The sequence below is a fragment of the Pristis pectinata genome, chromosome 4 (genome assembly GCF_009764475.1).
Source record: "Pristis pectinata isolate sPriPec2 chromosome 4, sPriPec2.1.pri, whole genome shotgun sequence".
In the NCBI taxonomy this organism is placed as follows: Eukaryota; Metazoa; Chordata; class Chondrichthyes; order Rhinopristiformes; family Pristidae; genus Pristis; species Pristis pectinata.
The window spans coordinates 61,108,720-61,124,644 of NC_067408.1; the positions used below are offsets into that span (position 1 = coordinate 61,108,720).

General features: G+C 44.0%; 1 protein-coding gene across 1 annotated transcript in view; it reads right to left on the reverse strand.

Moving 5' to 3' along the window:
• Positions 1-985: 985 nt before the first annotated feature.
• Positions 986-15,925, reverse strand: part of mcf2la (mcf.2 cell line derived transforming sequence-like a) — a 131,403-nt gene continuing 116,463 nt past the window's right edge. The window contains exons 27-31 of the mRNA XM_052013456.1: positions 12,013-12,113; positions 10,158-10,273; positions 7,304-7,416; positions 4,056-4,159; positions 986-2,472 (exon numbers count right to left, since the gene is read on the reverse strand). Of these exons, the coding sequence (XP_051869416.1) occupies positions 2,378-2,472; positions 4,056-4,159; positions 7,304-7,416; positions 10,158-10,273; positions 12,013-12,113 (529 nt within the window). The 3' untranslated portion in view covers positions 986-2,377. The remainder of the gene's footprint in view (positions 2,473-4,055; positions 4,160-7,303; positions 7,417-10,157; positions 10,274-12,012; positions 12,114-15,925) is intronic.

Sequence of the window (15,925 nt, forward strand, 5' to 3'; positions counted from 1 at the left end):
AGGAAAAGATTTAAAACCTTAGAAAAAAGATGCATCAACCCCACCACCTTATGATAAGTCTAACTGGTGAAGAAGCATTCAGGATAGTGGACAGAACCTTGAGTCTATGTGTTGGGAACACACAGAAGCCCAGAGTGAATGGTGGAAGGAGTAAATCACTATCCACAGACTCACCCCCGTCAAGTACCTCCTGGTCCATCCCTGGCAGAATCTTGTTCTTCCGCAGTTTGGCCTTACCTCAGAACACGCAGAACTGGTGTGGAAGGAAGTCACCCTCAATCTTGAGGGGCTGTCTAGGTATTGTAGTCCTGATGCAAGGTCTCGACCCAAAATTGTCAACCATCCCTCTGCCTCTGCAGATGCTGCCTGACCTACTGAGTTCCTTCACCAACTTGTATTTTGCTAAGTATGTGTATTTGTGTGTAGCTGTGTTGGAATGTGAATGCAGCATTGCTTGTAGGGGAAGGTTTGTGTATAGGAATCTACGTGCAGCAATGTGGATATTTGCAGAAATGTGTGATTACTGAGGGCAGGATTATTTGGTTGTAGCGTGTGTGTATGAATACGTGTGTGCTGCAAAACTGTGTGTAAAATTGCTTATATAGAGACGTGTATGTGTAAGAATTTGTGGTAGAATGTGTGTGTTTGTGTGTGTGTGTGTGTGTGTGTGTGTGTGTGTGTGTGTGTGTGTGTGTGTGTGTGTGTGTGTGTGTGTGTGTGTGTGTGTGTGTCATGTTTGTCTCTATCTTTGAATCAATTTAAACATTTGGATACTCTGCCAGTGGTTTGCTGATGAGCAGGTTGAGTTGATGGTGTTAAACAATTATCATGGTTTATTGCCAAGCTGAAAAACGTTATGTTCATATGCTCGGTTACAATTATTTTTTTTGGAATGTATTTCAATTTTATGGAAAGTCATCCTTATAAATGCAATAATAAAAGATGAGAACTAGTGTGCAGCAGTTATGGCTTCCTTTATTGTACACATGCTTCCATACACAAAATACAATTGGACACAACTCGGACAAGATCTAAATGATGGACATCACTGGTAAAAGTGAACAGAGTGTGCTGTGCCAAAAGTGCCATGAAATTTACTGCATTGCAAGATCTAAAAGGTAACATTTAAACAAGTGTGATCAGTAGACATTTCTATTAGGCCAAATATTGGGCTCAGCAAGACCCTAAAAGGACGGGCATCAACTGTGACTTCAGCCCCAGCTGAGGCCATTAATGCCCATCAGAGACAATTTGCTGGTGAGATTGATACTGAGTGTCCATTTACGTTCACTGGGTGAGGAGCAGCAGGCAGATCTCTCTCTGTGCAAGTAGCACCCAAATAATCTATTATATCTGGAAAGCATTTCTCAAGCTCATCTCAATAGCCAAAAGCAAAATTCATTGCCTACGATGTATTCAAACGCCAAAGTTCAAGGACACTGTAAAGAATCCTCTACTGTATTTCTAACATACTCACTCCTGAAAAGAGTTCCTTATATATCAATTGACAACTGCAGTGACTTTCCCATCTCTATGGTATAGAGCTTGCAGGACTACTGAATGCAGGTAATGGTGGGTTACAGAGTGGGCAGTGAGGGAACAAAGGGCTTTGACAGATGGATGGACAAAGTGATGGAAAACAAAACAATAACAAGGAAGCTATGAAATATTCATGTAAACACTCTTACTGTAAATACTTCACCTTAAAATGGCAAAGGTTCAAGGTTTCTAGGTTAGATTCTCTCACAGTGGTTACTAAGAAGAGGTTCTACTCTTGTGCACTAGAATAGATGCATGTGATGGACACACACATTTAGAAGCATCTGAAAATCACAGTCAAACACTGGAAAGTGCAGCTCAATACTACTGCCAATTTCCCCAAAATATGCATATTCAAAGCTCCTGATGAAGTACCTAACACTGGTACCTTTTCTTTTGTTGTCACCGTGATGAACGATTTCAATGCTATTTCTTCCTCACATGGTCTCACGTTATTGTCCTCGTCACTCCTCTCCAGTCTACAGTACTGCCTGGGGCTACATCTTAGCTTCTTGTCCATCAGAAAATGGTCGTGGCACCTCAGTGGTTAACTTCACACAGTGTGCAGCCTTAATGAGGAGATGTCCATGGATGTTCTTTAGCTCTGGGCTCCCCAGTGTCGAGGGCACCCAGGTTCAGCTCCAGGGATATCGGTGGTAACCTCCACTCCAAGGAAAGCTTTGGCAAATGTTAAAACCACGGCTGGCATCAACCATAAGCCCAGGGCGAGAAGGAGAAGCAGCAGAACAACTTACAGGCTTTCTACCTCAGTGCTGGTTACTTTAGAAAGGGAAAAGTTTGAAAAGAAGGACCACCAATTTTGTACGTCTGAGAGTCATTAGCCCTTAATATCACCGATGCTGGTGCCACTAGCAGTATAATGGTCAGTGCAGCTTGACGAAGAGCTCAGAGTACTCGAAGCACTAGCTGACTCTAGATTTAAAGAGAGAGAGGGTGAATGAAAAATTAATAACAAGGATGTTGAACCAAATACAGAGAAAGGGTAAACAAGGCTTTTCCTACTCCGAGGCCAAAAGCTAGTCATTTACTTCAGTACTGGGAGAGTTCCTCATTGTTTATTTTACTTGAGAAGTAAAGTACAATCCAAGCAAGTGTGAGGTGTTGCACTTTGGGAAGTCAAATGTAAGGGGAAAGTACACAGTTAATGGCAGGACCCTTGACAGCATTGATGTACAGAAGAATGTTGGAGTCCAAATCCATAGCTCGCTGAAAGTGGCCATGCAAGTAGCGAGGGTGGTAAAGACAATGCATGACATGCTTATCTTCATCGGTTGGGGCATTGAGTGTAAGAGTCGGGAAGTCATGTTGCAGCTGTATAAAACTTTGGTTAGGCTACACTTGGAGTATCGTGTGCAGCTCTGGTCACCCCGTTACAGGAAGGATGTGGGGGCTTTGGGAGACAGTGCAGGATGCTGCCTGGATTAGAGGGTAAGAGCTGTAAGGAGAGGTTGGACAAACTTGGGTTGTTTTCTCTGGAGCGTCAGAGGGTGAGGGGAGATCTGATCGAAGTTTATAACATTATGAAAGGCATAGATAGACAGAATCTTTTTCTCAGGTTAGAAATGTCAAGTACGTGAGGACATGCATTTAAAGTGAGACGGAGAAGTTTAAAGGAGATGTGCGGGGCAAGTTTTTTTAAAAACACAGACAGTGGTAGGTGCCTGGAACAGGCTGCCAGGGGTAGTGGTGGAAGTAGATACAATAGTGGTGTCTAAGAAGCTGTTAGACACATGAATATGCAAGGAATGGAGGGATATGGATCACACACAGGCAGAAGAGATTTAATTTAATTCGGCATTGTGTTCTGTGCAGACATTATGGGCTGAAGGGAGACACTAGAGCCTGCAGATGCTGGAATCTGGAGCAACACAAAAAGCGCTGGAGGAACTCAGTAGGTCAGGCAGCACCTATGGAGGGAAATGGACAGTCGATGTTTCAGGTCTCCAGGTGCTGTCTGACATTCTGAGTTCCTCTGGCACGTTTTGTGTTGAACGTGGCCTGAAGGATCTGTTCCTGTGTTGTACTGTCCGGTTCTACAAAGTAACATTCATTGTGTCACTTTCCTACCCATTACGTGAGCATTAAATTCTCCATTTGGTTCTGCACTGGGCCAGACTGGTGTTAATGATATTAGGAAGGATAGGTTAGTCCACTGATGGTAGTACACTAAAAGGATGAAGGAGCAAGTCAGTAACTGGGTTAATTAGCACACCGGAGTGGTACGTAACAGACCAGACAATCTAATAACAGGACAATCAACATGAGAACCTAGGGAGTAACACAAGGAGATCAACAGGTGAAAAGAGGGATAAGCCAAGGGAGGTAGAACATGCCAATGAAGGGGACAATGCGTTAATGAAGAGAGACTATAACGACCATCAGTGGGTGTGCTGTGGTGGATGGATGCCATTCATGAGGGCTGCTTGGTCCTGGGGTGTTAATAATACTGACCCACAGCAAGCTGCCAATCTGAAGCCCATCATTAACTTTCTTACCTGAGCTGCTTATCGACTGGGAAGAACTAGAATCCCCGAGCAGTGCTTGCAGGTTTGTAGCTGGGACCCAGCCCTCTTTATTTGTGTTGAGATTTCTGATGAGCCTGAGAGCAAAATAAAACCTGTATGAGCTTCACCTCTATTCCATATTGAGCAGTGAGGTAACAGCACACCAATTATTGGGGCAGTAATCACTGAAAGTAGCAACATGGATTAACAAAGCTAACAACACATGCAAAAATGCCTTGGGGTTTAACTCTAAAGGAACAGAAATTAATAATTGAGCAGTTAACTGTATAAATATTGGTGAAAAATCCAGCTGTTCAGCATTCAACATCTCTCTTGCAGAATAGAAACATACTAAATGTGTAAAATGATCACTTTAAACATCTGCTTCTTGTAAGCTCCAATCTTACCACCCTTACCCTACAGCAGGACAATGATATCTTCTCAGGGGAGAGGGTCACTGTAGTGTTATTATGTTATAATATTGTTGTACTATGTCAGTACATGTCTTTGTAAGAACACTGTATTCCCTCTTTCAGATGCTGTGTAGTTCTCAGCACATCCAGGGAGGATAATAAAGACAACTGTTTACATTGTGCTCAGCAACTGTGTGATCTTGAGCACATGGATAAAAGGGGTTAATCACTGTGCTGGACCTGCAATATAAACAATTTGCATGCTTGAGTAGAATCCAAATGAACTCTTAAGTGATTGGAAACAGAGCTTTTGACTCTGGGAACAGGGAGACCATGGATTGTCACTGAATAATGAGAGACTACGAAAGGCATGGAAGAGGGTAGAAAAGAAGTTTGACATTGAATGTCAATGGTTGAAGCGCACATTAATAACGGCAACTTGGGCAGCAATGTGGGTTGCTTCTCTTTCTTTCCCCTTCCTCCTCCTCCTCTTCCTCATCCCAAGTGATCCTGTTCTCTCCAGGTTGCATCGTCAATATCTGCTGCTGTGGAGCGCTGTGCAAAACACTGTTTCTGCCAACCTGGAGATATAGGGCTGCTACATATTGAAGGTGTCTTCACTTCCATCCAGGCATCAGAAGCACATTGTCACCATGCCAGCGGCTTGCTCAATCACATTTCACACAGTGGCTCTGGTTACACTCCTCTTTGCTTGGGTTCCTCCTAGGATTGCAGCCACTTTTTGTGGGTATCTCTTGGTCTTTGAGCAGTTAGTCAGTAAGGTTGCTGGGGCATGAGAAGATATTCAGGAAAGTGGTGTGTCCAGGGTAAAAACATCAGGCCAACTGCAGGGAGTCTTGTGCACAGCTGTATAAATGATGTTCTTGTGGGTTACAGACTGACTGCACATGGATGGGTTGGAGTCTAGAAGACTGAGAAGTGACCTTATTCAAATATATAAGATCCTAAGAGGGCTTGACAGAGTAGATGTTGGGATGTTTTCACTGGTGGGAGAGTCACGAACAAGGGGACATAACTGCAAAATAAGGAGCTGGTCATTTAAATCTGATGTGCAGAAATTTCTTCTCTCAGAAAGTAGTGAATCCCTGGAATTCTCTGCTCCCGAGGGTGGTGGAGGCCGGATCATTAGATATATTTAAGGTGGAGATAGATAAATATTTGAAAGATTGAAGAATTGAGGGTTATGGGGAACTGGCACAGAAGAGGAGTTGGGGCCAGCATAGATCAGCCACGGTCATATTGAATGGTGAGGCAGACTTGAGGGGCTAGGTTGCCTACTACTGGTCCTATTTTCTTGGCTCGAGTTCTTGTGGAAGCCCTTAGAGTCATGGACACTGAGCCCAAGCAGCTGCTTGTTCTGGAAGGTTTAAACAGTGGTAGAATACAGAATAAGAGTCAGCTGCCTTCAGCACTGTTGCACGGCTGACTAAGGTCCTCCAGCACAGCCCATGATGGATCCTGTGGCAAAGGTTTTGGGAGTGGTGATCACTTTGACAGCCACTGGAGAGTGTGGCCGCCAGGTCCTGTGGGCAACAGGTCTTGGTATTGTGATTGACACCACGTGAGTCTCTTCAGTGCTTGGAAGTACCAAGTAAGCTTGGTCACTCACTTTAAGCCCTGTGTGGCAGGAATGGAACAGGCTGACTCTCTGCTGATTCCTCTCCTCTCGTGCTGGAGGATCTCACTGCCATGATCTTCCCCTGGGTCCCAAGGACTGTAGCACAAGCAGCACCCGCAATGGGCATGGCCAAGGAGAGCTGCAGTGTTGGTGGATTGGGTGGTACTGCTAAAGTTTGGAAAGTGAACAGTAGTAAGCTCACACTTCAACCGTATAAGACATTGGTAAGGCCACATTTAGAGAACTGAGTACAGTTCTGGTCACCCTGCTATAGGAAGGATGTCATTAAGCTGGAGACAGTGCGAATAAGATTTACAAGGATGTTACTGGGACTGGAGGGCTTGGGTTATGAGGGAAGGTTGGATAGGCTGGGATTGTTTCCCCTTGAATAAAGGAGGCTGAGGGGTGACCTTATGGAGGTTAATGACATTATGAGGGGCATAGATAAGGTGAATAGCCAAAGTCTTTTCCCCAGGCTAGGGGAGTCCAAAACTAGAGGGCAAAGGTTTAAAGTGAGAGAGGAAAGATTTAAAAGTGACCTGAGGGGCAACTTTTTCCACACAGAGAGTTGTGGGTATATAGAATGAGCTGCCAGTGGAAGTGGTGGACAATTATGACATTTAAAAGGTATTTGGACAGGTACATGGATAGGAAAGGTTTAGAGGGATATGGGCCAAATGCAGGCAAATGGGACTAGCACAGTAAGGCAACTTGGTCAACAAATGCAAGTTGGGCCTGAAATTATTGGTTGAGAAGGGAGAAAAAAGTAACAAGCTTCAGAACTGAATGTAAATCCTACAGATGCTGCATTCTAATCATGTACCTCGGTAACTTTTCCATTTACTGGTAATTTCAAGCTGCATTCATCTCCTTCTGCTTACAATTCCCCCACAGGTACCTTTGGTTACCCACTAACCACTCTCAGCCTGCATCAACTCGTGACATGATTCTCTCCTGGTCTCTACCCTACCACGTACTTTCCCTTTCCTTCTCTCCACCCTTCCTCCTTTTCGCTTATTCTTATCTCCAACTTGTTCCCAGTTCTGATGAAAAGTAATCGATTTGAAGCATTAGCTGTTTCTCTCATCACAGATTCTGCCTGGGGTGCTGAATGTTTCCACAGCAATGTGTACCCACAGTGTTGTAAAGCATGCACCAAATTAACATAAAGCAATCTGCAGACGTACCATCGACCCTCCTGGCCCTCACAGACCAGCTGTAACATATCACCAGTGCGGGCAGTCAACTCGTCTCCTCCTGACTTCCCGAAGTCCGCTGTAACCGTGTACTTCCCAGGAAGCTGGAAGTAAAGGAAGAAAACTGGGGTTGAGTCACATTCTTTCACTGTCAGTGAGACCAACAAACATTCATTCCTTTCATCAGCTCTTACTGGAATGGGTAGTTGAGGCTGGGGTTCATTGTGAGCTTAAAAGAAAACTGAATAGCTACTTCAAATAGCAGAGGGCTCGACTGCATGGAGAGAGGGGTAGTCAGTGGGTCTAGTCTTAATGATTGACCACTGACACAATGGTCAAACTGGATGCCTATGCTGTATCACCACTGGTTCCTACCTGTTCCTCGTTATAGAGTCATAGAGTCACACAGCACTAAAATGGGCCCTTTGGCCCACCGAGTCCATGCTGACCATCAACCACGCATTTACACTAGTCCTGTGCTAATCCCATTTTATTTCCCCAGATTCTCATCAACTCAGCCCAGATTCTACCACTCACCTATACACTGGGGACAATTTACAGCACACATCTTTGGGATATCAGAGGAAAACGGAGCATCCAGAGGAAACCCACACAGTCAGAGGAAGAACATGCAAACTCCATACACACAGCATCAAAGGTCAGGATTAAACCCAGGTCCCTGGAGCTGTGGGCTAGCAGCTCTACTATTTTGCACCCCTGTGCTGCCCTTCCACTTTCTGTAGGGAATCACATGATCTCACCTGTCAAAACAGGCAGGACACGACAAGAAAGCAAAATATAAACCCTTTATTACCATGCTAAACTCTCCTTGCTTGTATTATGGAGCAGTTATTAATGAAGAGAGTTGACACTGGGAAAGTGACAACAGATGTGACTACACTCAAATGGAGCTCATTGGCTGTGAGGCATTGTATATATTCTAAACTATGCTGCATTACTGTTGGGTTTCCTTGGGTTTAATCAGATATAACCAATATAAGTAGGTCCAAAAAAAGGGAACAGGAAAAAGACAAAGAAAGTGCTCTAATTCTGTGTTCTGAAACTGAAGACGAGGCAGCTTTGAGCAGTTCAACATATAGATCCGGATGCAGTTTGTGGAGTTATTGCATGACATTGCAGAACAATCACGTTGTAGTTCTAGGCATTTCCTCATCAATTATTGAGAACAAAACCTTCACCAAACAACTGCTTTGACATAATCTTACTCAGTCATTAGTTAGCTTGAAAGGGGTGTCTTTTCATCCAAGGTTTACAGGACAGGGACTGTGAAAATATATTGTTTTAAACAGAAGCAACTTGCAAACTCTGAGCAGAAACTGGCTCTCAAAGGCAGTTAACATGCTGTGCAGTAGTGACTATGCATTTTCCTAAATTTATTTCTGGAATGTTCCTTTGAGAGACCATTTAATTTTACAATGTACAAGAAACTATTTTCAGCCCATAGATTCCCAGGTCTGTCTGCACCAGGTGCGACCTGACTACACAGTGACCACATTTGTCCCCAGTCAACTCTGCTTTGATCTGAAATCCCAGCACTTTAATCGATCTGATTGCAAGTACTTTATCTCTTTCTCACAGAAATCTGGGTGTTTGTGCTGTAAAAATGGAAAGCTAACCCATACCTCACCATACACAATAGGTTCCTACTGACTTTTTACAGCAGTGAAGCAGTGACAATGAGGAAGCAGAGCTGTTGCAGCTACAGTGGTCAGCTTAAAGAACTGATGTTGATCAAACAGCGAAACTAATAACACAGGTGACCCTTGCATTACGGAGGGTGTGTTCCTAGAAAATGGGCCATATTGCAATTTTCTGTGATGCAAAGCCATGTCATCTGCACATACATCAAGAAACACAAGTTCAAAACAACATTTGTATTGATTTGTTTACTCTTTTTCCTACATAAATTCCCTGAGAGCAAATGTTATAGAACATAAAACAGTACAGCACAGAACAGGCTCTTCGGCCCACAATGTTGTGCCGACATAGCTATTCCCTCCTACCTACAGAATGCCCATATCCCTCTATTTTCCTCTCATTCATGTACCCATCCAAGCCCCTCTTAAAAGCCCCCAATGAATTTGCTTCCACCACCCCATCAGGCAACACATTCAAGGCATCCTCCACTCTCTCAGTAAAGAACATACCCCTCACGTCTGTTCTGGACCTACCCCTTCTCACCTTAAAATGCAGGCCCTCTGGTATTGGATTGCTCAATAATGGGAAAAAGATATTGCTTGTCCACCCTACCTATGCCCCTCTCTAAAGCCTCGACATCCTTCCTATAGTGAGGTGACCAGAATTGCACGCAATACTCTAAATGCGACCTAACCAGAGACCTATAGAGATGTATCATAACTTCTTGACTCCTATACTCAATACCCCGATTAATAAATGCAAGCATTCCACAAGCCTTCTTAACCACCCTGTCTACCTGTGTAGCCACTTTCAATGAGTCATGGACTTGCACCCCAAAGTCTCTGTGCTCTTCAACAAGGGTCTTACCCTTGAGAGTGTACTGCCTCTTGACATTAGTCCTACCAAGGCGCAACACATCACTTTTATCCTGGTTAAACTCCACTATTCCGTATCTCAAATTTTTGGACAGTGATTTGTGAATTCTTTCAGGGTGAATTTCTATTACCTGAACAGCCGTAATGCAGTGGTCACCTGCACAGTGCACTGAAGCGTACAAGCCCACTATTCAGAGCATTAGGAGATACTTAAGGTTAGACTTACAATATGCTTAAGTTGTTAACGACAGCTCACTGCCTGACAGCTATGAAAGTGTTCACATCATAACTGCGACTAGAGGTGCACCTACCAACTTTCTGCTAGCTTCCTCTTCACAGTCTGAAGAATTGAGTTGGTCATCAGCACTGGACCAGCCATCATTGTTTTCTTCTGGTATATCAAGGGAATGTGACACTTTGGTCCAACCTACAGGGTAAACAGATCCACTAAGTACAGAGCTGCAAAACACAGTTTGAGAACACAAACTCACAACATGATAAAGGATGTTAAAAGGCCAAACTTGTAAAAGTAAATGTAACATTCTCACAAAACAGATCATTAAAATTTAAAATTTTAAAAATTTATTCTGAAGATTGAGCATAAATAAAAGAAATACATTTTTAAACAAGTTTAAGGCCAGAATTTATTGTTCATTCCTGAAGTACCTTCACATTTTATTAAATCATTCATAATGTTAAACACTTTTATTGAACCTTCCTATAGGGTTTATGGGCTCTTCAGTCACAAGGCACAAAAACAGGGTTTTCGGTCAGCCGAGTCCATGACAACTATCAACATGCATTTACACAATTTTTTTTCTACAGCATCCCAATCAACTACCCTCCATGCCACCCACCTACTCTACAGGTAATTTACAACAGGCAATTAACCTACCAACCAGCACGTTTTTGGGATGTGAAAGTAAACCAGAGCACCTGGGGGAAAGCCACGTGGTCACGGGATAACCCCGCACAGACAGCACCCAAGGCCAGATTGCTGGAGCTGTGAAGGTTGTAGCTGCTAATAGTAGAGTGTTGCCAGTCCTCTAATCCTTTGGCACCAACTCTGAGGCCAGCAGGGTTGAATATTGATCGTCAGAGCCTCCCCAACTTCCTCTCTTGCTTCCTTCATCAGATTACAAGGATGCTGCCTGGATTGGAGAGCATGCCTTATGAAAACAGGTTGAGGGAATTTGGCCTTTTCTCCTTGGAGCCACAGAGGATGAGGGGAGACCTGATAGAGGTGTATAAGGTGATGAAAGGCATTGATCGTGTAGATAGTCAGAGGCTTTTTCCCAGGGCTGAAATGGTTGTCACAAGAGGACACAGGTTTAAGGTGCTGGGGAGTAGGTATAAAGGAGATGTCAGGGGTAAGTTTTTTACTCAGAGAGTGGTGAGTGCGTGGAATGGGCTGAAGGCAATGGTGGTGGAGGCGGATACGATAGGGTCTCTTAAGAGACTTTTGGATAGGTACATGGAGCTTAGAAAAATAGAGGGCTATGGGTAAGCCTAGTAATTTCTAAGGTAGGGACATGTTCGGTACAGCTTTGTGGGCCGAAGGGCCTGAATTGTGCTGTAGGTTTTCTATGTTTCTATTTACGAGAATATTGCCAGGTCTTGAGGGCTTGAGTTATGGGGAGAGGTTGGGCAGGTTAGGACCTTATTCCTTGAAGTGTAGGAGACTGAGGGGTGACCTTGTAGAGGTGTGTAGAATCATGAGGGGCATAGATAGAGTGAATGCACACAGTCTTCTTCCCAGGGAAAGGGAATCAAAAACTAGAAGGCTTAGATTTAAGGTGAGAGAGGGGAGATTTTAAAAAGGGACCTGAGGGGTAACTTCTTCACACAGAGGGTGGTGAGCATATGGAACAAGCTGCCAGAGGAAGTGGTTGAGGCAAGTACAATAACAATATTTAAAAGACATTTGGTCAGGTATATGGATTGGAAAGGTTTAGAGGGATATGGGCATCCTGGTCAGCATGGATCAGTTGGGCCGAAGGGCCTGTTTCTGTGTGGTATTACTCTGTGGTTCCCCATTTTATTGTACATTACTGCCCTTCTTATTAATTTAAATCATTCCTCCCAATTATTATATGTCACACTGTATCTTTCACTCAAATCACATATCAAACTGCTCCATATCTTTTATTCTATAGCACACCATACCTTTCCCTTTTTCTTGTTTCTTTGGTGAGATGACTGAAGTGCTGCGATTATCAGGGCTCACAATCTCAGGCCTTCTCACTTTCTGTGGGCTCCACAAGGGACTGGGAAAAGTGCAAAATAGAGCATATAATAGTTATAATTAAGTCAGATGAAATGAGGAGTGAACACAATGATTTCTTTGCAAGATGTTATTGCGTGAAAACAGGTTATGTTGTTAAATCATTAACAGCTTTTCATCCAGGAGGCTGAGAACATCACAGATGAGAGTTTTAGTGAGGTGGTTACACCTTAGGTGCAGGCTACAGATAGGTGGGTGACCTCCAGGAGAAGTAAAGGGACTGGACAGACATAACAGGGTTCCCCTGTGGCCATTCTCCTCACTAACAGGTATACCCCTTTGGATACTGTTGGAGGGAATGATCTTTCAGAGGCCAGCAGCAGTAGCTGGGTCAATGGCACCATGCCTGGCTCTGAGGGAAAGAAAGGAAGGGTGAAGTCAGGCAGAGTAATAGTGATAGGGGACTCGACAGTGAGCGGTGCAGATAGGTGTTTCTGTGTTGCCTCCCTGGTGCAGAGTCAAGGATGTCTCGCAGTTGGTACAGGACATTCTAAGAGGGGAGGGTGAGCAGCCAGAGGTCATGCTCCATATAGGTACCAATGACATAAGCAGGAGCAGGGATAAGGTCCTGCAGAATGATTTTGGGGAGGTAGGTAGAAAGTTAAAAAGCAGAACTTCCAGGGTTGTAATCTCAAGATTACTACCCATGCTACTTGGGAGGATTTATACTAGAGTGGCAGGGGGATGAGAATCACAGCAGCTGGGCAACAGGTGGTAGGGTTGAGGGCAAGAAAGGTGGTATGACAAGTAAGATTGAAAGGAAGGACAACAAGGGACAGGCTAATAAACGTAGACACAAGAAATTCTGCAAATGCTGTAATCTGGAGCAATACACAAAGGGCATAAGGCTAATAAAAGTGGTGGGACTGATGGGCTAAAATGTGTTTATTTCAACACTAGAAGTACTAGGGGTAAGGAGGATGAACTTAGACCTGGACCAGTACATGGAATTATGATGTTGTTGCCATTACAGAGACCTGGTTGCATAAGGACAAAACTGGCTGCTCAAGGGTCCTGGGTTTCGTTGTTTTAGATATGATAGAGAGGGAGATAAAAAGGGTGGAGTGATTGCACTGTTGATAAGGGAGAATGTCACAGCGAGGACTTACTGGAGGGTTCATCCACAGGCAATTTGGGTGGAGCTCAGAAATAGGATAGGTGCAATTACGCTGATGGGATTATACTATAGGCCATCCAATAGCCACTGAGAGGTTGTCTAGTGGGGGACTTTAACTTCCCCGTATTGATGGGAATCTCCTTAATACGAGAAGCTTAGATGGGGTGGGATTTCTTCAGTACATCCAAGAGGGGTTCTTGAAACAGTATGTGGAGAGTCTAACTGGAGGAGAGAACATACTGGACCTAGTTTTGGGAAATAAGCTAGGCCAGACAACAGACCTGATAGTGGGTGAACATTTTGGGAATAGTGACCACAACTCATTATGTTTTAAGATCATTATGAGTAAGAATAAAATTGGATCTTGTGGGAAGGTACTAAATTGGGGAAGGCAAATTACGACTGGAGCTAAGAGGCACTGACTGGGAGCAGCTGCTATCAGCCAAGTCCCTGTCTGACATGTGGGAGTTGTTTAAAGACCAGCTGAGCAAAGTTTAGGATCGGCATGGTCTGGTAAGGAGCAAGGACGAGGATGGTAAGGTAAGGGAACCCTGGATGATCCTAGAGGTCCTAACTTTAGTCAGGAAGCAAAAATAACCATACATAATGTTTAGGAAGCTAAAATCAGGACTGGCCCCTTGTGGAACATAAGGATACCAGCAAAGTGCTCAAGCAGGCGATTAGGAAGGCCAAAGAGGCCATGAGATGTCCTTGGCGAGCAGGATCAAGGATAATCCCAAGGCATTTTATACTCATATTAAGAAAAAGAGACTAACTAAGGAGAGGGTAGGTCCACTCAAGGATAAAGGAGGAATTTGTGCTTGGAGTCAGAGTAAGTAGCTGAGGGTACTAACTGAGTATTTTGCATCAGTATTTACCGAGGAGACAAAATTGGAGGACAGTGAAAACAGAGTGGATCAAGCTAATGTGCTGGGACATTTTGAGATTAAGGACGAAGTAGTGCTGGGTCCTCTGAAAAGCACTAAGGTGGGCAAGTCCCCAAGCCTGATGGCATATATCCCAGAATATCGAAAGAAGCAAGTAAGGAGATTGCTGGGGCTTTGACAAGGATCTTTGTGTCCTCACTAGCAACTGGCAAGGTCCCGGAGGACTGGAGAGTAGCAAATGTTGTGCCTTTGTTCAAGAAGGGTAACAGGGATAATCCAGGTGAGCCTCACATCAGTGGTAGGGAAGCTATTGAAGAGGATACTTAGGGATAGGATTCATGCACATTTAGAAAGCCATGGACTGCTTAGTCAGCATTGGCTTTTTGTGGGGCAGGTCCTACCTTACAAACTTGATTGAGTTTTTGAGGAGGTGACAAAGGTGCTTGATGAGGATAAAGCAGTGGACATTATCACATTGAACTTTAGTAAGGCATTTGACAAACTCCCTCATGGGAGGTTGATTCAGAAGATAAAGATGTATGGGATCCAGGGTAATTGCAAATTGGATTTCAGGACTGGCTTGTCCACAGAAGACAGAGTAGGGGTGGAAGGCTGTTATTCTGGCTGGAGGTCTGTGACCAATGGTTTTCTGCAAGGATCGGTGCTGAGACCTCTGTTGTTTGTGATCAATGATTTGGATGAAAATGTAGATGGTGGATTAACAAATTTGTGGATGGCACCAAGATTGATGCAGTTGTGGACAGTGTAAAGGACTATCAAAGAATATAGCGGGATATTGATCAGTTACAGATATGGGCAGAGAAGTGGCAGATAGAGTTTAATCTGGGCAAGTGTGAGGTGTTGCACTTTGGAAGGTCAAATGAAAGGAGAAAGTATACAGTTAATGGTCAGCTGCTTAATAGCATTGAGGTACAGAGGGATCTTGGGGTCCAAGTCCATAGTTCACTGAAAGTGGCTATGCAACTGGATAAGGTGGTAAGGAAGGTGTATGGAATGCTTGCCTTCATTGGCAGGGGTGTTGAGTATAAGAGTAAGGAAGTCATGCTGCAGCTATATAAAACTTTAGTCAGACCACACTTGGAGTATTGTGTGCAGTTCTGGTCACCCCATTATAGGAAGGATGCGGAGATTGTGGGAAAGGTGCAGAAGAGGTTTACCAGGATGCTGCCTGGGTTAGAGGGTATGAGCTACAAGGACAGGTTGGACAAATTTGGGTTGTTTTCCTTAGAGCGTCAGAGGCTGAGGCGAGACCTGATAGGGGTTTTTAAAATTGTGAGAGGCATCAATAGGGTGGACGGTCAGAATTTATTCCCCAGTTTAAAGGTGACATGAGGGGCAAGTTTTTTTATGAAGAGAGTGGTAGGTACCTGGAATGGGATGCCAGGAGCAGTAGTGGAATTGGGCAGTTTGGTGGAGTTTAAGAGGCTTTTAGATAGACACATGAATATGAAAGGAATGGAGGGATATGGATGATACACAGGAGGAGGACATTTGGTATAAATTGGCATCAAGATCAGCACAACATCGTGGGCCGAATGGCCTGTCCAGTGCTGTACTGTTCTATGTTCTATGTTTTCACTGCATTAGAAATTCTCTATAGCCTGTTAGGCTCAGTTTATGTCATAAACCCAATAGATGGAAGTATGAAATGGGAGGGACGTCCTTGTATTGCAAGGGGCAGGGTGGGGTGGAGTTACACAGAGAGACAAATGTACAGGAGCCCCAGAAGGATAAAAGAAGACAGGAGAGTTAAACTTAGATTCAAAGTGC